The sequence below is a fragment of the Electrona antarctica genome (assembly GCF_951216825.1).
Source record: "Electrona antarctica genome assembly, chromosome: 24".
Classification (NCBI taxonomy): domain Eukaryota; kingdom Metazoa; phylum Chordata; class Actinopteri; order Myctophiformes; family Myctophidae; genus Electrona; species Electrona antarctica.
The window spans coordinates 8,168,698-8,190,542 of NC_136803.1; the positions used below are offsets into that span (position 1 = coordinate 8,168,698).

At 44.9% G+C, this 21,845-nt stretch overlaps 1 protein-coding gene across 1 annotated transcript in view; it reads right to left on the bottom strand.

Moving 5' to 3' along the window:
* Window positions 1-21,845, bottom strand: part of LOC306917668 (myosin light chain 3, skeletal muscle isoform-like) — a 407,220-nt gene that overhangs the window by 379,214 nt on the left and 6,161 nt on the right. The window contains exons 2-5 of the mRNA XM_079495958.1: window positions 21,493-21,636; window positions 21,182-21,352; window positions 20,411-20,488; window positions 18,977-19,009 (exon numbers count right to left, since the gene is read on the bottom strand). Of these exons, the coding sequence (XP_079352084.1) occupies window positions 18,981-19,009; window positions 20,411-20,488; window positions 21,182-21,350 (276 nt within the window). The 5' untranslated portion in view covers window positions 21,351-21,352; window positions 21,493-21,636 and the 3' untranslated portion in view covers window positions 18,977-18,980. The remainder of the gene's footprint in view (window positions 1-18,976; window positions 19,010-20,410; window positions 20,489-21,181; window positions 21,353-21,492; window positions 21,637-21,845) is intronic.

The window sequence follows — 21,845 nt, forward strand, 5'->3', positions numbered from 1 at the left end:
TAACGTTGTTTAATGCAATCAGATAGGACTTTTCTGTTTGGATGCATGGGCTGTCAAGGCCAGAAAGTAGTTTTTTTGCCACTCAGTAGGCATTCCTGCATAACCTCCAGGTTTGATGATGATGTCACGCGCATACCCTCTATAAGGTCTAATATATCTACAATTGCTACAAAACCTGTATCATGCAGGTCATGTTTGGACGTTGAAGGATATAGGCCTACAATTAAGTCTGACAATCATGTACGATGTCTGAGGGTTTTTTTTTTTACATTTTGGAAAAAAATGACAATTTTACATTGAGGTGCCCAGATGTCTCTGTAAGTGCCCACCTATCCACAACATATGACACAGCAGCCACCCATGAACCCCCCCCCCCCCCCCCGCCCCCCATGTGTGTGTGTGTGTGTGTGTGTGTGTGTGTGTGTGTGTGTGTGTGTGTGTGTGTGTGTGTGTGTGTGTGTGTGTGTGTGTGTGTGTGTGTGATGAATTCCTGTTCTGTTCTTTGACTATATAGAAGTGTCTATTTGTACGTCTCTAAATGTTTTTGATGAATTGAACATGGTGGACCCTCTTGTAAACAAGTGTAATGCTTAATGGTGTCGTCCACTCACAGTTAACAGTCTTTGTATTGAGTTTGTGCTTGAAATGTACTGTAATTCTGCAAACTGTTAATAAATATTTCAATCAATCAATGTGTGTGTGTGTGTGTGTGTGTGTGTGTGTGTGTGTGTGTGTGTGTGTGTGTGTGTGTGTGTGTGTGTGTGTGTGTGTGTGTGTGTGTGTGTGTGTGTGTCTCTCTCACTCACTGTGACTGAAGTAAAGAGGGCTGAGTGCTATCTCTCTCCTCACAGCAGCTGCTGCCATCTTCTGTAGTGTTGATAACAGGGTCCCCCTTTTAGGAAGAACCTTCTGGAAGTCCTCTGGGTCTCCTCCAGAGTCTGGAAGTCCTCTGGGTCTCCTCCAGAGTCTGGAAGTCCTCTGGGTCTCCTCCAGAGTCTGGAAGTCCTCTGGGTCTCCTCCAGAGTCTCCTCCAGAAGTCCTCTGGGTCTCCTCCAGAGTCTGGAAGTCCTCTGGATCTCCTCCAGAGTCTGGAAGTCCTCTGGGTCGTCCTCTGGATCTCCTCCAGAGTCTCCTCCAGAAGTCCTCTGGGTCTCCTCCAGAGTCTCCTCCAGAGTCCAGGGTCTCCTCCAGAAGTCCTCTGGATCTCCTCCAGAGTCCATTCATTCCACATAATGTCACATGGGCCAATTCCATTAAGGTCCAGTCAGTCAGTCGATAATGTAACAATAAAACTCCATGTCGAAGCAAAGCTAGTTTGATGCTGAAGGCTAAAGTATAGGCTAATGTCCAGTTGTTTTGTTGTTGTTCTTGTACTTTATATATCCTATAGCCTCTACCACCACCGAGCTCTGGGTGTTGTTGTTCTTGTACTTTATATATCCTATAGCCTCTACCACCACCGAGCTCTGGGTGTTGTTGTTCTTGTACTTTATATATCCTATAGCCTCTACCACCACCGAGCTCTGGGTGTTTATATATCCTATAGCCTCTATACCACCACCGAGCTCTGGGTGTTATATATCCTATAGCCTCTATACCACCACCGAGCTCTGGGTGTTTATATATCCTATAGCCTCTATACCACCACCGAGCTCTGGGTGTTTATATATCCTATAGTATAGCCTCTACCACCACCGAGCTCTGGGTGTTTATATATCCTATAGCCTCTACCACCACCGAGCTCTGGGTGTTTATATATCCTATAGTATAGCCTCTACCACCACCGAGCTCTGGGTGTTTATATATCCTATAGCCTCTATACCACCACCGAGCTCTGGGTGTTATATATCTATAGCCTCTACCACCACCGAGCTCTGGGTGTTATATATCCTATAGCCTCTACCACCACCGAGCTCTGGGTGTTTATATATCCTATAGCCTCTACCACCACCGAGCTCTGGGTGTTTATATATCTATAGCCTCTACCACCACCGAGCTCTGGGTGTTGTATATCTATAGCCTCTACCACCACCGAGCTCTGGGTGTTATATATCCTATAGCCTCTACCACCACCGAGCTCTGGGTGTTTATATATCCTATAGCCTCTACCACCACCGAGCTCTGGGTGTTTATATCCTATAGCCTCTATACCACCACCGAGCTCTGGGTGTTATATATCCTATAGCCTCTACCACCACCGAGCTCTGGGTGTTATATATCCTATAGCCTCTATACCACCACCGAGCTCTGGGTGTTATATATCTATAGCCTCTACCACCACCGAGCTCTGGGTGTTATATATCTATAGCCTCTACCACCACCGAGCTCTGGGTGTTATATATCTATAGCCTCTACCACCACCGAGCTCTGGGTGTTATATATCTATAGCCTCTACCACCACCGAGCTCTGGGTGTTTATATATCCTATAGCCTCTACCACCACCGAGCTCTGGGTGTTTATATATCCTATAGCCTCTACCACCACCGAGCTCTGGGTGTTATATATCCTATAGCCTCTATACCACCACCGAGCTCTGGGTGTTTATATATCCTATAGCCTCTATACCACCACCGAGCTCTGGGTGTTTATATATCCTATAGCCTCTACCACCACCGAGCTCTGGGTGTTTATATATCCTATAGCCTCTACCACCACCGAGCTCTGGGTGTTATATATCTATAGCCTCTACCACCACCGAGCTCTGGGTGTATATATCCTATAGCCTCTATACCACCACCGAGCTCTGGGTGTTTATATATCCTATAGCCTCTACCACCACCGAGCTCTGGGTGTTTATATATCCTATAGCCTCTACCACCACCGAGCTCTGGGTGTTTATATATCCTATAGCCTCTACCACCACCGAGCTCTGGGTGTTTATATATCCTATAGCCTCTACCACCACCGAGCTCTGGGTGTTTATATATCCTATAGCCTCTACCACCACCGAGCTCTGGGTGTTTATATATCCTATAGCCTCTACCACCACCGAGCTCTGGGTGTTTCTAAAATAGATTATTATCGCCATACATTAACAGTACATACATTTACTGGTCCGTTTCTGGGAGGGCTAGCCTTGCAGAGCGTCGAGTCCAAAGGGTTATAATTATCTCTAGCCGCAATTTGCAACTCTAGATTGTAAAGAAATCTAGAGTTGCAAATTGCGGCTATAATTATCTCCTCCTCGCTATTATCGGATGATAATTAATAACTGTATATCCTATAGGCTGTTTGCTTTATATATTGGGCTATTATTATTATTATTGTGTCTTACATTTCTGTAATCTCACCAGAATTATGGTCCAAAATGTAGCTTAATATAAAAAGCTGCTGTTCTGCAAAACACACGACGCGTTGCTGTCAAAACAAACTGCCAAGTTACACACCTGACTGTCCTGACCACTGTCCACTGATTGCACTGTTGTCTAGATATATTAAATATTATAAGCTCTGTTGTCTTTACATTCAGAGATTATAGCATCCAAGGATTTGATTAGATTATTTTTTTATTATTATTAATTGCATGCCTTGATAACTGCAAGGGATTGCAAATGTTGTGCCCAGACCATCATTTACAAGCCGAGTGGAATAGTTAGAGAGTGGCGACACGCTTTGATCTCGCCACAAAGCAGGGTGCCTATAGGCTATAGTTCCACACATTGGAACTATCCCAGTGAGATAGAACGGGCACTTCCGCATTCCATTGTTACAATGGGAGTAAACGCTAGTGTCGCCACTCTCTTAGCCTGCCTCTTTTTTATTCTTTTGTATTCCAGTTTTCAGTCATTTTAATTAAACTTAAACTTACTCCACTGTATCTCAGAGCCAGAGGCAAATATCGTAGGCTACTATATTCACACTCTGTAGATTGTGATTATTATTTATAGATTATTATTATTATTATTATTATTATTATTATTATTATTATTATTATTATTATTATTATTATTATTATTGTAGATTATTTATTATTTAGAATTCCTGTTCTGTCTATAGAAGTGTCTATTTGTACGTCTCTAAATGTTTTGATGATTTGAACATGGTGGACCCTATTGGAAACAAGTGTAATGCTTAATTGGGTCGTCCACTCACAGTTAACAGCCTTTGTATTGAGTTTGTGCTTGAAATGTACTGTAATTCTGCAAACTGTTAATAAATTCTTCAATCAATCAATCAAACATATAGCCTACATTAACCACTTCAGCCCTAAATATAATACAGTAGGCTATATTTCAGCCTTTTGAAAATAGCCGATCTACAAGCTCACAATGCATATAGATATAGTTTATGATGCCACGCATTGAGCTTGTAAAGATCTGTTATTTTTTATACATGCTATACATTTCAAAACCTGACATTCACATTCTGTAAAATGAGTATTTTCTGCTTTAGTAGTACATTGTGACACCAAAACCTTTAACAAGTGCCTGTTACTTGTAACAGAGTATTTCTACATTGCAGGATAAGTAGATCATTAGACTATAGTTATAGATTATAGATAAAATAAGTTAATACAATTAGATTAGGTTTATTCTTTCCGCCTGAACTGTACATAAGTGTCAACAGGTAGGAAAACAACAATAGCTCCGAGGAGCCCTCTAGTGGCAACATGTTGACATAACAACTCAGTCCATAGGCCTAAATAATAATCAGTTTAGTATCCGGCCGTGTTGTTTTTGGCAGCAAATGTCTATTTTAGTTTTAGTCATAGTCTTTGGAGTGAAACCCCATTTAGTTTTTTAGTCACATTTTAGTCACCTGGAATGTTTTGGTCTAGTTTTAGTCGACTAAAATTTAGTCGACTAAAACTAGACTAACACCAAAAAAACACTAAATCAACTCCAGATTTAGTCGACTAAAATCTCATGACATTTAATGTCATGAGATTTTAGTCGACTAAATATGCAGTTGATTTAGTCGAACAAAAAATTATTTTGGCGGGCCTTGATGCCGTCGTAATGGCTGTTTTTATACACTTGCTGAAAATAGCTGATCTACAAGCTCACAACCCGTCGCATTGTGAGCTTGTAGATCTGCTATTTTCATCATGCAACCAAGTGTAAAATGACTTATACTGGATCTCTTGTCCACTAGTCCCTTCCTAACATTTTAGTCTTAGTTTTAGTCATCATAGCTGAGTTTTTATTTAGTCGACGAACATTTTTCGTCTTAGTTTTAGTCGATGAAATCAACACTGGCTTATAGGCCTACTAATACTATTTTTAGTATCATCTTATAGGCCTACTAATACTATATTTAGTATCATCTTATAGGCCTACTAATACTATATTTAGTATCATCTTATAGGCCTACTAATACTATATTTAGTATCATCTTATAGGCCTACTAATACTATATTTAGTATCATCTTATAGGCCTACTAATACTATATTTAGTATCATCTTATAGGCCTACTAATACTATATTTAGTATCATCTTATAGGCCTACTAATACTATATTTAGTATCATCTTATAGGCCTACTAATACTATATTTAGTATCATCTTATAGGCCTACTAATACTATATTTAGTATCATCTTATAGACCTACTAATACTATATTTAGTATCAGTCCAGTTACATTACCTTATAGGCCTACTAATACTATATTTAGTATCAGTCCAGTTACATTACTGGCTTATAGGCCTACTAATACTATATTTAGTATCATCTTATAGACCTACTAATACTATATTTAGTATCAGTCCAGTTACATTACCTTATAGGCCTACTAATACTATATTTAGTATCAGTCCAGTTACATTACCTTATAGGCCTACTAATACTATATTTAGTATCAGTCCAGTTACATTACCTTATAGGCCTACTAATACTATATTTAGTATCAGTCCAGTTACATTACTGGCTTATAGGCCTACTAATACTATATTTAGTATCAGTCCAGTTACATTACCTTATAGGCCTACTAATACTATATTTAGTATCAGTCCTTATAGGCCCACTAATACTATATTTAGTATCTTATAGGCCCACTAATACTATATTTAGTATCAGTCCTTATAGGCCTACTAATACTATATTTAGTATCAGCCCAGTTACATTCAATTCGTTGAATTGAATGTAACTGGTAACTTTCTACTTTCTACTTACACTAAGCTGTCTCTGATTGGACTGTCTGCACAACCTCACAATTTAAATTTGTGACCCACCGTGAAAGCAGGGAATCATAGCTTCAAATTGGCATATTGGTTGTTCAGTTTGACCCACCAGTTTTGGAGATATTAAGCATTTATTTCATATTTACATGTCTTCTGTGGACTCTAACATTACACCTATAGCTACATGTTTAAGCATTTATTTCATATTTACATGTCTTCTGTGGTCTCTAACATTACACCTAGCTACATGTTTAAGCATTTATTTCATATTTACATGTCTTCTGTGGTCTCTAACATTACACCTAGCTACATGTTTAAGCATTTATTTCACATGTCTTCTGTGGACTCTAACATTACACCTATAGCTACATGTTTAAGCATTTATTTCATATTTACATGTCTTCTGTGGTCTCTAACATAATATTACACCTAGCTACATGTTTAAGCATTTATTTCATATTTACATGTCTTCTGTGGACTCTAACATTACACCTAGCTACATGTTTAAGCATTTATTTCATGTTTACATGTCGATTTCAGCTCTGACATTTATCTCAGACATGCTCTAGCATGTGAAGAGTCTGCCTGTGATATTAACTCATTTTGGATTAAAAAATGAATACAAATAAATTCAGTTTTTCTCCTCTGGTGAAAAGCTGGTCAGATCTGTGGACTGACCGTATCCTGTGAATTAAAGCCTCTCTAGGCCAAATGAATCCCCTATAATGGGTGTATGGGGAGGGGTGGGGGGGTGGAGGGGTGTGTGTGTGTGTGTGTGTGTGTGTGTGTGTGTGTGGGGGGGGGGGGTGACCTGGCCTGCAGAATTATGAATAACGTTTTGTTAATGTAGTTCTTTCACCGGCTATACAATATGTGACAGAATGTATTGTAACTACAACGACTCTTCAGATCATAGGCCTATAGGTCATAGGTCATAGGCCGATAGGTCATAGGTCATAGGTCACAGGCCTATAGGTTGCACTCTCAGTGTGTCATTTTTTTTTCATACTTTATTTAGATTTGTTTTGTCAAATACAAGACACAATTTACAATGTAGGCATTTATCAGACGCTCTTAATCCAGAGAGACTCACATTAAGCAATAACAAAAAGCATGACAATACATCACATACATAACAAGTAGTTATCATGAAACATGCGTAAACTAAGAACGTAACAGTGGAATATCTACGGTATATAATGAAACTATATAAACTATACCTATCTACATAAAGTTATATCTAAGGGGCTAGGGTAAGTGCTACGGGCCATGATGGAGTCTGAAAAGGTGGGTTTTCAGACTACGGCGGAAGATTGGGAGTGAGTCTGCAGTTCTGATTGTAGTGGGAAGTTCATTCCATAGTTTAGATTGGGAGTGAGTCTGTAGTTCTGATTGTAGTGGGAAGTTCATTCCATAGTTTAGATTGGGAGTGAGTCTGTAGTTCTGACTGTAATGGGAAGTGCATTCCATAGTTTAGATTGGGAGTGAGTCTGTAGTTCTGACTGCAATGGGAAGTGCATTCCATAGTTTAGATTGGGAGTGAGTCTGCAGTTCTGATTGTAGTGGGAAGTTCATTCCATAGTTTAGATTGGGAGTGAGTCTGTAGTTCTGATTGTAGTGGGAAGTTCATTCCATAGTTTAGATTGGGAGTGAGTCTGTAGTTCTGACTGCAATGGGAAGTTCATTCCATAGTTTAGATCGGGAGTGAGTCATGTAGTTCTGACTGCAATGGGAAGTTAATTCCATAGTTTAGATTGGGAGTGAGTCTGTAGTTCTGACTGTAATGGGAAGTTCATTCCATAGTTTAGATTGGGAGTGAGTCTGTAGTTCTGACTGGGAAGTTCATTCCATAGTTTAGATTGGGAGTGAGTCTGTAGTTCTGACAGCAATGGGAAGTTAATTCCATAGTTTAGATTGGGAGTGAGTCTGTAGTTCTGACTGTAATGGGAAGTTCATTCCATAGTTTAGATTGGGAGTGAGTCTGTAGTTCTGACTGCAATGGGAAGTTCATTCCATAGTTTAGATTGGTAGTGAGTCTGTAGTTCTGACTGCAATGGGAAGTTCATTCCATAGTTTAGATTGGGAGTGAGTCTGTAGTTCTGACTGGGAAGTTAATTCCATAGTTTAGATTGGGAGTGAGTCTGTAGTTCTGACTGCAATGGGAAGTTCATTCCATAGTTTAGATTGGGAGTGAGTCTGTAGTTCTGACTGGGAAGTTCATTCCATAGTTTAGATTGGGAGTGAGTCTGTAGTTCTGACTGTAATGGGAAGTTCATTCCATAGTTTAGATTGGGAGTGAGTCTGTAGTTCTGACTGTAATGGGAAGTTCATTCCATAGTTTAGATTGGGAGTGAGTCTGTAGTTCTGACTGTAATGGGAAGTCCATTCCATAGTTTAGATTGGGAGTGAGTCTGTAGTTCTGACTGGGAAGTTCATTCCATAGTTTAGATTGGGAGTGAGTCTGTAGTTCTGATTGTAGTGGGAAGTTCATTCCATAGTTTAGATTGGGAGTGAGTCTGTAGTTCTGACTGTAATGGGAAGTCCATTCCATAGTTTAGATTGGGAGTGAGTCTGTAGTTCTGACTGGGAAGTTCATTCCATAGTTTAGATTGGGAGTGAGTCTGTAGTTCTGATTGTAGTGGGAAGTTCATTCCATAGTTTTGGAGCCAGAAGGGAGACACAACACAACGATGACTAAAACTAAGACTAAATATACTGACAATTCCATCAAGAAATAAAAACTAGGCTAAAATGTTAGGAAGGGACTAGTGGAAAAGAGATCCAGTATAAGTAATTTTACACTTGGTTGCATGGTGAAAATAGCAGATCTACAAGCTCACAACGTGTCACAGCGCGACACGTTGTGAGCTTGTAGATTTGCTATTTTCAGCAAGTGTAAAATCAGCCATTAAGACGGCATCAAGGCCCGCCAAAACACATTTTAGTCGACTAAATCAACCGTAGATTTAGTCGACTTAAAATCTCATGACATGTAGTCGACTAAAACTAGACTAACAGTAAAACATTCCGGGTGACTAAAATGTGAGACTAAATGAAAACTACTCAAAAGACTAATGAACTAAAATCAAATTTTGCTGCCAAAAACAGTTCAGTCTATTATGACACACCAGATTCACGGGTATGGAATTATGCTGTATAGCGCTACTAAAATCTGTAATAAATCTTCTTTAGACCTGACTTCGAAATTTAAAAAAACGCCTTCTAAATCCTGACAGTTTTCTGAAATACCTCATGTTTCTGTATCAGTGGTTCTCAATATTTAATGACAAGGACAAAGGATGTAATTGGCCACCGACCCTCATCTGAAAATAGGTTGTTCCAGGGTCCCCCCCCCCCCCCCCAGAAGCAAATATTTGAGTTAAAAACGTTCCCTCTGAAAGAATATATATTCAAATATTTGCGCCGTATTTTCACGATTTAATTTTTTTTTGCAGACCTACAAGCTCGTAGCGTGGCCCCCGAGTGCTTGTAGATCTGCTATTTTTCAATAGCTAAAGAATGACATGATGTTTAAAACACCAAAAGGGGTTCCCGCCCAGAAATCGCTGGAAGTGGCACAAAATATTTAGCAAATGGGTTTCCGTGCAGGCATTATAAAGTGTATCTATAGGCTCACTCATGGCTACATGTCATTCCACAGATATGTCACACATAGCCTATACCAATAAATATGAAACTAAATGAACTCAAATTAATTAAACTAACACTGGACAATATCCCGCAGGGCCTCTTTATACTATATAGTTTTACACCAAGCCAGGTCGTCACAAAATGGATTCTGGTACTTGAGGCTGTGGCAGCCGGGGCGAGTTCGCGTTCTTTTAAATAATCATGAGGAATATAATGAAGGTTGAATTCCTTCCCTCCTCGCGAGGCCGACATTTAACGTCAACTTGACAGGGCTCAGCGCCGCAGCGCAGCTCGGGGAACCCGGGCCGGGGAAATGAAGCTGTCTCCATATTAAGCAGGCAGATTAGGACCGCTAAACGACGCGGCCAGCTTGGAGAGGTGGCGGACACGGGGACCTCCGGGGGTCTGCATCTCATCAGGTAGGCCCGGGGGGGGGCCCGGGGGGCAGGGGCCCGGGGCCAGAGGGCCCCCCTGAAGCTGGGGCCACATGAGCAGCGGAAGAGGGGTCCCCTCCCGGATGGATGGCACCGAAGAGAGGGCACCCCCCCCCCCCCCCACACACACACACACACACACACACACACACACACACACACACACACACACACACACCTCCAAACCTCTGCTCATCTTGTGTCTCTGCGAGCGAGCCGGACTGACTGACTGACCTCGGCATGGCTTCTGCCTGCCGGCTCGGTTTATGCCGCAGTTCGCTCGCTCTAAGCGCTCGCCCCCTTTCCCTCTCTCTCTCCCCGTTCCGGGCTGCACACGGGGGCCGCGGCCGCGGCTCCCAGAGGGACCCCCGGCCCCGCCCCCGGCCATCTGCCGTGATTTATAGAAGCCGCCGGATGATTTATGGGCCAGTCATCTCACAATGAAGTCGTTTCTCTTTCATTTGCGCGACCTCCCGACCCCAGCCGCCACTCGCAGCCAGGTTTGGGGAAATGCACGCTAATCATACACTATGAGCCCCCCCCCCCCCCCCCCCATACACTATGAGCCCCCCCCCCCCCCCCCCCATACACTATGAGCCCCCCCCAACACCCCCCCCGAACGGTGGGGTCCCGCTTTAATGAAATTAATTTTCAACAGGGCACGCATACTAATGAGGCGGGGGGGGCGGGGTTCTCGGTGGCGTGTACTGGTGGCCACCGCCCAGAGAAGTGAGTCGCTAACGAGTAACGACCCCCCCCGCCCCCCCTTTCAAGGTAGAGAGGAACATATGAGGGGGGGTGGGGGGTTGGGGGGGGGAGCTGCACGCCACCCTTCCTTCCTTCCTTGCTTCCGCTCCTTGATCTGCAGATGAAATGCTCCATTAGGAGCCGGTGATCCAAATGATCTGTTTAAAGATTTATACGGTGTCATGGCGTGTAAAGTAAACGCCACGTCGTGGCCCCGCCCCCAGCAGCCTGTGAAGAGAGAGGTGTTAATCACTGCTGTAATTAGACGACCCGACATGTCGCAGCGCTGCCGCTCTGGAGGGCCTTTTCACAAACCTTAAAGGAGAATTCCACGCTAGAAGGCTTTCTTACCTTTATTTGTAGTTGTTACGTCCCCACCAAAGAGGTCTAGGTGTTATTTGTAGTTGTTATGTCCCCACCAAAGAGGTCTAGGTGTTATTTGTAGTTGTTACGTCCCCACCAAAGAGGTCTAGGTGTTATTTGTAGTTGTTACGTCCCCACCAAAGAGGTCCAGGTGTTATTTGTAGTCGTTACGTCCCCACCAAAGAGGTCCAGGTGTTATTTGTAGTCGTTACGTCCCCACCAAAGAGGTCTAGGTGTTATTTGTAGTCGTTACGTCCCCACCAAAGAGGTCCAGGTGTTATTTGTAGTTGTTATGTCCCCACCAAAGAGGTCTAGGTGTTATTTGTAGTTGTTACGTCCCCACCAAAGAGGTCTAGGTGTTATTTGTAGTTGTTACGTCCCCACCAAAGAGGTCCAGGTGTTATTTGTAGTTGTTACGTCCCCACCAAAGAGGTCCAGGTGTTATTTGTAGTTGTTACGTCCCCACCAAAGAGGTCCAGGTGTTATTTGTAGTTGTTACGTCCCCACCCAGGTAGTTACAGACTGACCCACCCAGGTAGTTACAGACTGACCCAAGGTAGTTACAGACTGACCCCAGGTAGTTACAGACTGACCCCAGGTAGTTACAGACTGACCCCAGGTAGTTACAGACTGACCCACCCAGGTAGTTACAGACTGACCCACCCAGGTAGTTACAGACTGACCCCAGGTAGTTACAGACTGACCACCCAGGTAGTTACAGACTGACCACCCAGGTAGTTACAGACTGACCCCAGGTAGTTACAGACTGACCCACCCAGGTAGTTACAGACTGACCCCAGGTAGTTACAGACTGACCCCAGGTAGTTACAGACTGACCCACCCAGGTAGTTACAGACTGACCCACCCAGGTAGTTACAGACTGACCCCAGGTAGTTACAGACTGACCCCAGGTAGTTACAGACTGACCCACCCAGGTAGTTACAGACTGACCCCAGGTAGTTACAGACTGACCCCAGGTAGTTACAGACTGACCCACCCAGGTAGTTACAGACTGACCCACCCAGGTAGTTACAGACTGACCCCAGGTAGTTACAGACTGACCCACCCAGGTAGTTACAGACTGACCCACCCAGGTAGTTACAGACTGACCCCAGGTAGTTACAGACTGACCCCAGGTAGTTACAGACTGACCCACCCAGGTAGTTACAGACTGACCCCAGGTAGTTACAGACTGACCACCCATGTAGTTACAGACTGACCCCAGGTAGTTACAGACTGACTGACCCCAGGTAGTTACAGACTGACCCCAGGTAGGTACAGACTGACCCCAGGTAGTTACAGACTGACCCCAGGTAGTTACAGACTGACCCACCCAGGTAGTTACAGACTGACCCCAGGTAGTTACAGACTGACCACCCAGGTAGTTACAGACTGACCCCAGGTAGTTACAGACTGACCCCAGGTAGTTACAGACTGACCCCAGGTAATTACAGACTGACCCCAGGTAGTTACAGACTGACCCCAGGTAGTTACAGACTGACCCACCCAGGTAGTTACAGACTGACCCCAGGTAGTTACAGACTGACCCCAGGTAGTTACAGACTGACCCCAGGTAGTTACAGACTGACCCACCCAGGTAGTTACAGACTGACCCCAGGTAGTTACAGACTGACCCCAGGTAGTTACAGACTGACCCCAGGTAGTTACAGACTGACCCACCCAGGTAGTTACAGACTGACCCACCCAGGTAGTTACAGACTGACCCACCCAGGTAGTTACAGACTGACCCACCCAGGTAGTTACAGACTGACCCACCCAGGTAGTTACAGACTGACCACCCAGGTAGTTACAGACTGACCCACCCAGGTAGTTACAGACTGACCCCAGGTAGTTACAGACTGACCACCCAGGTAGTTACAGACTGACCACCCAGGTAGTTACAGACTGACCACCCAGGTAGTTACAGACTGACCACCCAGGTAGTTACAGACTGACCAACCCAGGTAGTTACAGACTGACCCACCCAGGTAGTTACAGACTGACCCCAGGTAGTTACAGACTGACCCCAGGTAGTTACAGACTGACCCACCCAGGTAGTTACAGACTGACCCACCCATGTAGTTACAGACTGACCCCAGGTAGTTACAGACTGACTGACCCCAGGTAGTTACAGACTGACTGACCCCAGGTAGTTACAGACTGACCCCAGGTAGGTACAGACTGACCCCAGGTAGTTACAGACTGACCCCAGGTAGTTACAGACTGACCCACCCAGGTAGTTACAGACTGACCCCAGGTAGTTACAGACTGACCACCCAGGTAGTTACAGACTGACCCCAGGTAGTTACAGACTGACCCCAGGTAGTTACAGACTGACCCCAGGTAATTACAGACTGACCCCAGGTAGTTACAGACTGACCCCAGGTAGTTACAGACTGACCCACCCAGGTAGTTACAGACTGACCCCAGGTAGTTACAGACTGACCCCAGGTAGTTACAGACTGACCCCAGGTAGTTACAGACTGACCCACCCAGGTAGTTACAGACTGACCCCAGGTAGTTACAGACTGACCCCAGGTAGTTACAGACTGACCCCAGGTAGTTACAGACTGACCCACCCAGGTAGTTACAGACTGACCCACCCAGGTAGTTACAGACTGACCCACCCAGGTAGTTACAGACTGACCCACCCAGGTAGTTACAGACTGACCACCCAGGTAGTTACAGACTGACCCACCCAGGTAGTTACAGACTGACCCCAGGTAGTTACAGACTGACCACCCAGGTAGTTACAGACTGACCACCCAGGTAGTTACAGACTGACCACCCAGGTAGTTACAGACTGACCACCCAGGTAGTTACAGACTGACCAACCCAGGTAGTTACAGACTGACCCACCCAGGTAGTTACAGACTGACCCCAGGTAGTTACAGACTGACCCCAGGTAGTTACAGACTGACCCACCCAGGTAGTTACAGACTGACCCACCCAGGTAGTTACAGACTGACCCCAGGTAGTTACAGACTGACCCCAGGTAGTTACAGACTTACCCACCCAGGTAGTTACAGACTGACCCACCCAGGTAGTTACAGACTGACGGTACCAACATCATGTTATCTCTCCTAATGGTACCAACATCATGTTATCTCTCCTAATGGTACCAACATCATGTTATCTCTCCTAATGGTACCAACACCATGTTATCTCTCCTAATGGTACCAACATCATGTTATCTCTCCTAATGGTACCAACATCATGTTATCTCTCCTAATGGTACCAACATCAATACAGCATGGAATTGTGGACAACATCTTATCCAATGATAACAAAATACTCTTTAGTTTTGGGTCTGAGAGGCTAAATGTCATCAAATGGTGGTCCGTGGCTCAAATGGGTCTGAGAGGCTAAATTTCATCAAACGGTGGTCCGTGGCTCAAATGGGTCTGAGAGGCTAAATGTCATCAAATGGTGGTCCGTGGCTCAAATGGGTCTGAGAGGCTAAATGTCCTCAAATGGTGGTCCGTGGCTCAAATGGGTCTGAGAGGCTAAATGTCATCAAATGGTGGTCCGTGGCTCAAATGGGTCTGAAAGGCTAAATGTCATAAAATGGTGGTCCGTGGCTCAAATGGGTCTGAAAGGCTAAATGTCATCAAATGGTGGTCCGTGGCTCAGATGGGTCTGAGAGGCTAAATGTCATCACATGGTGGTCCGTGTCTCAAATGGGTCTGAGAGGTTAAATGTCATCAAACGGTGGTCCGTGGCTCAGATGGGTCTGCGAGGCTAAATGTCATCACATGGTGGTCCGTGGCTCAAATGCAGACAATGACACTGTGACAAAAAAAAATCGATCTACAAGCTCACAACGTGCGAGGAAACCTATATACAATATACATAGTTCTATGGTTATAATGATATGAAGCTGTGAGGATCCTGAACATATTTCTGCTGTTAGTTTGAGACAGATTCACACACAAAGGATTTTATTTATATTTATATTTAGTGTTAAGTGTAAATAATAATAATAATAATAAAGACTTTTACATTATTTGCTCTCATTTTAAGACCCATTTGCAAAAAATAAGCCAAATCTAGGCTTTGCTGCCATCCTGTGGTGTTAATGGAGAATTGCAGAATATACATTTAAATGAATGCATGGTTGATGAGTGCCGAGAATAAGAATAAAAATCACATCCGTGTGAACTGAGTGGTGTAAGGTATTATATAGCCTGATCAGCTGTGGTCTGACGTAATGTCTGACGTAATGAAAATCACACCCGTGTGAACTGAGTGACCATAGCAACCATGCTCATTCTTTTGGTACGAACAAACACGTGGACACGTAAACTAACAAAGCCAGTTGTTGGAGTGGTTTACACCACTCAAAAATAAACAATAATATATTAACGATAGTAAATGTTTATGGGTTTTAAATGTATCCCACATTTTTATCCCACATTTTTATCTAAATGTTTTATCCCACATTTTTTTCTAAATTTTTTCCAAATCGGGCCGGCACCCTGGGTGCGTTCCTGTGGGTCTGGAATCGGGCCGGCACCCTGGGTGCGTTCCTGTGGGTCTGGAATCGGGCCGGCACCCTGGGTGCGTTCCTGTGGGTCTGGAATCGGGCCGGCACCCTGGGTGCGTTCCTGTGGGTCTGGAATCGGGCCGGCACCCTGGGTGCGTTCCTGTGGGTCTGGAATCGGGCTGGCACCCTGGGTGCGTTCCTGTGGGTCTGGAATCGGGCTGGCACCCTGGGTGCGTTCCTGTCAAAGTTAATTTAACTCTGAGAGTGTACAAATGGAACCAAATGGACCCGTTAGGGGTCTGCCTCGGGTCTGCCTACGCCCCCAGCCATTGTAAAATACCCGGTAACCTGAGACCTCTCGTGGCTTATTGCTTAATTATACAACACATTTAGATTAGTTTATAACGGTGCAATTTGAGGCTATGTTCCATATTATACAACAGGTCAAAAAAGTGTGACGAAAAAGCGTGACGAAAAAGATGCTGCTGTCTGAAGGGACACTGCTCTATGATGCTGCTGTCTGAAGGGACACTGATCTAGATGCTGCTGTCTGAAGGGACACTGATCTAGATGCTGCTGTCTGAAGGGACACTGATCTAGATGCTGCTGTCTGAAGGGACACTGATCTAGATGCTGCTGTCTGAAGGGACACTGATCTAGATGCTGCTGTCTGAAGGGACACTGCTCTATGATGCTGCTGTCTGAAGGGACACTGATCTAGATGCTGCTGTCTGAAGGGACACTGATCTAGATGCTGCTGTCTGAAGGGACACTGATCTAGATGCTGCTGTCTGAAGGGACACTGATCTAGATGCTGCTGTCTGAAGGGACACTGATCTATGATGCTGCTGTCTGAAGGGACACTGATCTAGATACTGCTGTCTGAAGGGACACTGATCTATGATGCTGCTGTCTGAAGGGACACTGATCTAGATGCTGCTGTCTGAAGGGACACTGATCTAGATGTTGCTGTCTGAAGGGACACTGATCTAGATGCTGCTGTCTGAAGGGACATTGATCTAGATGCTGCTGTCTGAAGGGACAGTGACCTAGATGCTGCTGTCTGAAGGGACACTGATCTAGATGCTGCTGTCTGAAGGGACACTGATCTAGATGCTGCTGTCTGAAGGGACACTGATCTATGATGCTGCTGTCTGAAGGGACACTGATCTAGAGGCTGCTGTCTGAAGGGACACTGATCTATGATCAGTTTTACTCTCTTGTACACAAGATGGAACAATAAAGTTTTACTCTCTTGTACACAAGATGGAACAATAAAGTACAACCTTGAACCTCAAACTAAATGGATCTTTATAAAAGTGTCTCTTCACCATCATGTCTGATTAACTATTAAACTATTAAACTTAAACAACTTATGCACTGTGTAATAGGCCTATCTCACAGCCCCCTTTCCACGCCCCCTTCTATAGGCCTATCTCACAGCCCCCTTTCCACGCCCCCTTCCCCAATAGGCCTATCTCACAGCCCCCTTTCCACGCCCCCTTCTATAGGCCTATCTCACAGCCCCCTTTCCACGCCCCCTTCCCCAATAGGCCTATCTCACAGCCCCCTTTCCACGCCCCCTTCCCCAATAGGCCTATCTCACAGACCCCTTTCCACGCCCCCTTCCCCAATAGGCCTATCTCACAGCCCCCTTTCCACGCCCCCTTCCCCAATAGGCCTATCTCACAGCCCCGTTTCCACGCCCCCTTCCCCAATAGGCCTATCTCACAGCCCCGTTTCCACGCCCCCTTCCCCAATAGGCCTATCTCACAGCCCCCTTTCCACGCCCCCTTCCCCAATAGGCCTATCTCACAGCCCCCTTTCCACGCCCCCTTCCGGTAGATAGTGGTGTCATTTAACATTAGCATTTACACGTTTTTTTCTCTGGAGAATCTAAGTACATTTCCTAATGTAAAAATGTGACAGACCAATATTATTATGAAGCAAACAAGATGGGAAATCAGCTCGAACAGATAGAACAAACCTTACCTTGAGAAAACAAAAGTTGTAGACTTCTTAAATGACCTCTGTTAACATGTAGTGTCTATGGAGTGACGTCACGCTATCACCACTAACGCGGAAAGGGGGCGTATTAAGGGGGCGGGGAAATTCTGTGAGATAGGCCTATTAACTATTAAACTATTAAACTTAAACAACTTATGCACTTGTAAAACTAAAACTGTACATAATAACAAACTGTAAATACAAATAAACATGAATATTTCCAGTCTGTGGTTTTTATAAAACCTTCAATGAAAAGACCCACAACGACCAACCCAGGGATGGGATGTAATGAAAAGACCCACAACGACCAACCTAGAGGATGGGATGTAATGAAAAGACCCACAACGACCAACCCAGAGGATGGGATGTAATGAAAAGACCCACAACGACCAACCCAGAGGATGGGATGTAATGAAAAGACCCACAACGACCAACCCAGAGGATGGGATGTAATGAAAAGACCCACAACGACCAACCCAGGGATGGGATGTACTTTTGGAAAAGTTTATTTCATGAAATGAGTGAAAATGAGTGAAAATAAATAAAACTTTAGTTTCCTCTCATCACAGAGAGAGAGAGAGCGGTAGAAGGGGGGGTGTGGGGGTTGGGGGGGTGGAGGGGGTTGGGGGGGGGGGGGTGGAGGGGGCTGGGGGGGGGGGGGGGGGGGTTTCGGCGGTCGTGCGGTCGTGCGTTCCTCCAGCGCCTTTAGCGTTAGCCGGGCCAGCGATGTTGACTGGACGGGGTGGAGGGTGGGACGGGGGGCTCGGCCCTCACTTGATGAGCGGCCAATCCCTCCTTCCCCCCATGACCTCACCCCATGACGGCAGGCCGGACACGCCCCTTTGGGGGGGGTGGGGGGGGGGGGTGAAGTGGTGGCTCTACAACGACAGACGAGAGGTCGTCGATGATGGCGTGATGATGTCCAGAGCGAGAGAAGAGGAGGAGGAGGAGGAGGTGTCGAGAGACGAAATTGTCAAAAGAAAATTAAAAAAAAAGAAATAAAAATAAAAATAAACAAAAAATAGTTTGGCTTCAACATCCCATTGTTGTACAACATAGTCCTTGGGTTGGTCTTTCTTTATAAAACGGTGCGATGTCCCGGCACCGCTTCAAACGGCCTGCAGAGGGAGCTACAGAGCCGTCACCCCGGCGCGTCCTCACCATCTCGTCCTTTACACAGACATGATGTGCTTGACGAAGGCTGAGAGAGAGAGAGAGAGAGAGAGAGAGAGAGGGAGAGAGAGTGAGAGAGAGAGAGAGAGAGAGAGAGAGAGAGAGAGAGACAGGGAGAGAGAGAGAGAGAGAGAGACAGGGAGAGAGAGAGAGATGTTCAAATATGATTATTTTGGGAGGACTGAAAAGGTTGAGAACCAATGGTTTAAAACACTGGAATTAGGGGCGGAGCCAGTTAATTGAACTGATTTAATGGACTAGACTTCAAAATGTCAATAATATCAATTATTCTAATGTACCTTTATTGCTTTTATTTCAAAGTAATATGTTACATTTACTAAATCAGTGGTTCCTAAGGTAGGGTCCGGGGACCCCCAGGGGTCCTTGAGGGAGTTCCAGGGGGTCCCCAGCTAAATTATAGTTTGGAAACAAATGGACCCTTATGGGTCTGTAACTCTGAGTGTACAAATGGAACCAAACGGACCCGTTTAACTAATTAATTCAAATTGATTTTACAATATAAATTGGGGGTCCCAGAGATAGAAATGCCATTAAATGGGGGGTCCGTAGACTAATGCATGTCAAACTGGGGGGTCCTTGAAATTAAACGGGTTGAGAATCACTGCTAAATCTTCTCTTATGGGGGTCCCTATGGGGGTCCCTATGGGGGTCCCTGGCATGTTTTCAAATGGGGGTCCGCAGGCTAATTAGTGTCACTTTGGGGGTCCTTGACGTGACGAAGTTTGAGAACCAGTGTTCTCTTCCCAGAAGCAAAGATTTGAGTTAAAAACGTTCGGTTGAAAGAATATATTCAAACATTTGGGCCACATTTCCACGATTTTTCAAAAATAGCAGATCTACAAGCTCTGAGTGCCGCGCTACGAGCTTGTAGATCTGCTATTTTTCAATTGCGAAAGCATAACATAATGCTTAAAACACCAAAAGGTGTGACCGTTTCACGTCAAGGACCCCCAAAATTACACTAATTATCCAGCGGACCCCCATTTGAAAGGATATGCCAGGAACCCCCCCATGAACCCCCCCAGGAACCCCCCAGGAACCCCCCCATGAGAGAAGATTCTTACGGCTTTAGCAGTGATTCTCAACCCGTTTATGAACCCCCATTTTGACATGCAGTCTACGGGACCCCCATTTAATGGCATTTCTATCTCTGGGACCCCCAATAATTTATATTGTAAAATCAATGTTAAGTTAACTCTGAGAGTGTACAAATGTGTGTACACTCTCAGAGTTACAGACCCATAAGGGTCCATTTGGTTCCAAACTGTCATTTAGCTGGGGACCCCCTGGAACTGCCTCAAGGACCCCTGGGGGTCCTTGAGGCAGTCCCCGGACCCCACTTTGGGAACCACTGTGTGGTGAAGTGCCCGAACAGGAAGTGTCCATATAAGGAGTGGTGACGTCGTACCCTCGTAGTGGATGGTGCCGTTCTCGTCCTCCTGTCCCGCCATCAGCTCGTCAATCTCCTTCTCATTCATCTTCTCTCCTGTGATCACATGACATGTCACATGACCAGAAACACAACATCTAAACTAGAAACATGTCACATGACCAGAAACACAACATCTAAACTAGAAACATATCACATGACATGTCACATGACCAGAAACACAACATCTAAACTAGAAACATATCACATGACATGTCACATGACCAGAAACACAACATCTAAACTAGAAACATATCACATGACATGTCACATGACTACAAACACAACATATAGGCCCTCATTTATCAACACGGTGTACGCCAAAATATGGGTGTACACCGCGTTGATAAATGAGGGCCATAAACTATAAACAAATCGATCTCCTTGAATGTCAAAAATCGTAGTCTTGTAGTCTTATGGCCCTAGAGTACATCATAACCTTTAGAAAACAACACGGCGGTGAGTGATGTCATGTTGTAGTTTCATAACCTTTAGAAGACTACACGGTGGTGAGTGATGTCATGTTGTAGTTTCATAACCTTTAGAAGACTACACGGCGGTGAGTGATGTCATGTTGTAGTTTCATAACCTTTAGAAGACTACACCTCGGTGATCAGCTATCACCTCAAACCGGACTATGAATAGGCCTGGAGCCTCACCCAGGGTGAGTGATGTCATGTTGTAGTTTCATAACCTTTAGAAGACTACACGGCGGTGAGTGATGTCATGTTGTAGTTTTAGAGGCCTTACCCAGGGTGGAGAGCACGATGCGCAGCTCAGCGCCCATCACGGTGCCGTTGCCCTCCTTGTCGAAGACGCGCAGACCCTCAACGTAGTCATCGTAGGTTCCCTTGGGGGCAGAGTCGACTATCTTCAGCATGGGCAGGAAGGCCTCGAAGTTGATCCTCTTGTTGGCCATGTCTGAGAGACGGAACGGACGGAAGAGACACCATGAGCGAGCGTACACACGCATTTAAAACGGGTTTGATGATGTATCATGTGTGATTGTGTGTGTGTGTGTGTGTGTGTGTGTGTGTGTGTGTGTGTGTGTGGCCTCTCACCGTCTGCGGTTGGTTTTCCCAGGATGAGGGCGACCTCCTTGTTGGTGGGGTTCTGGCCCAGAGCCCTGCAGATATCGGCCACCTGGTTGTAGGCCACCTGGCTGTCACCGACTCTGTCGAAGAGACCGAACGCCTCCTTGAAGTCTGGACACAAAACGGAAACGGAAACGGAATTCAACATGGAGAGAGTACATTCTGTAACAGAGTACATCTTTGTGTCTTATATGAAATAATACATGCATTTTCTGTGTGTAACAGTAAACATGTACTGAGTAGTTCTGTAGTTCTGACTGTAATGGGAAGTTCATTCCATAGTTTAGATTGGGAGTGAGTCTGTAGTTCTGACTGCAATG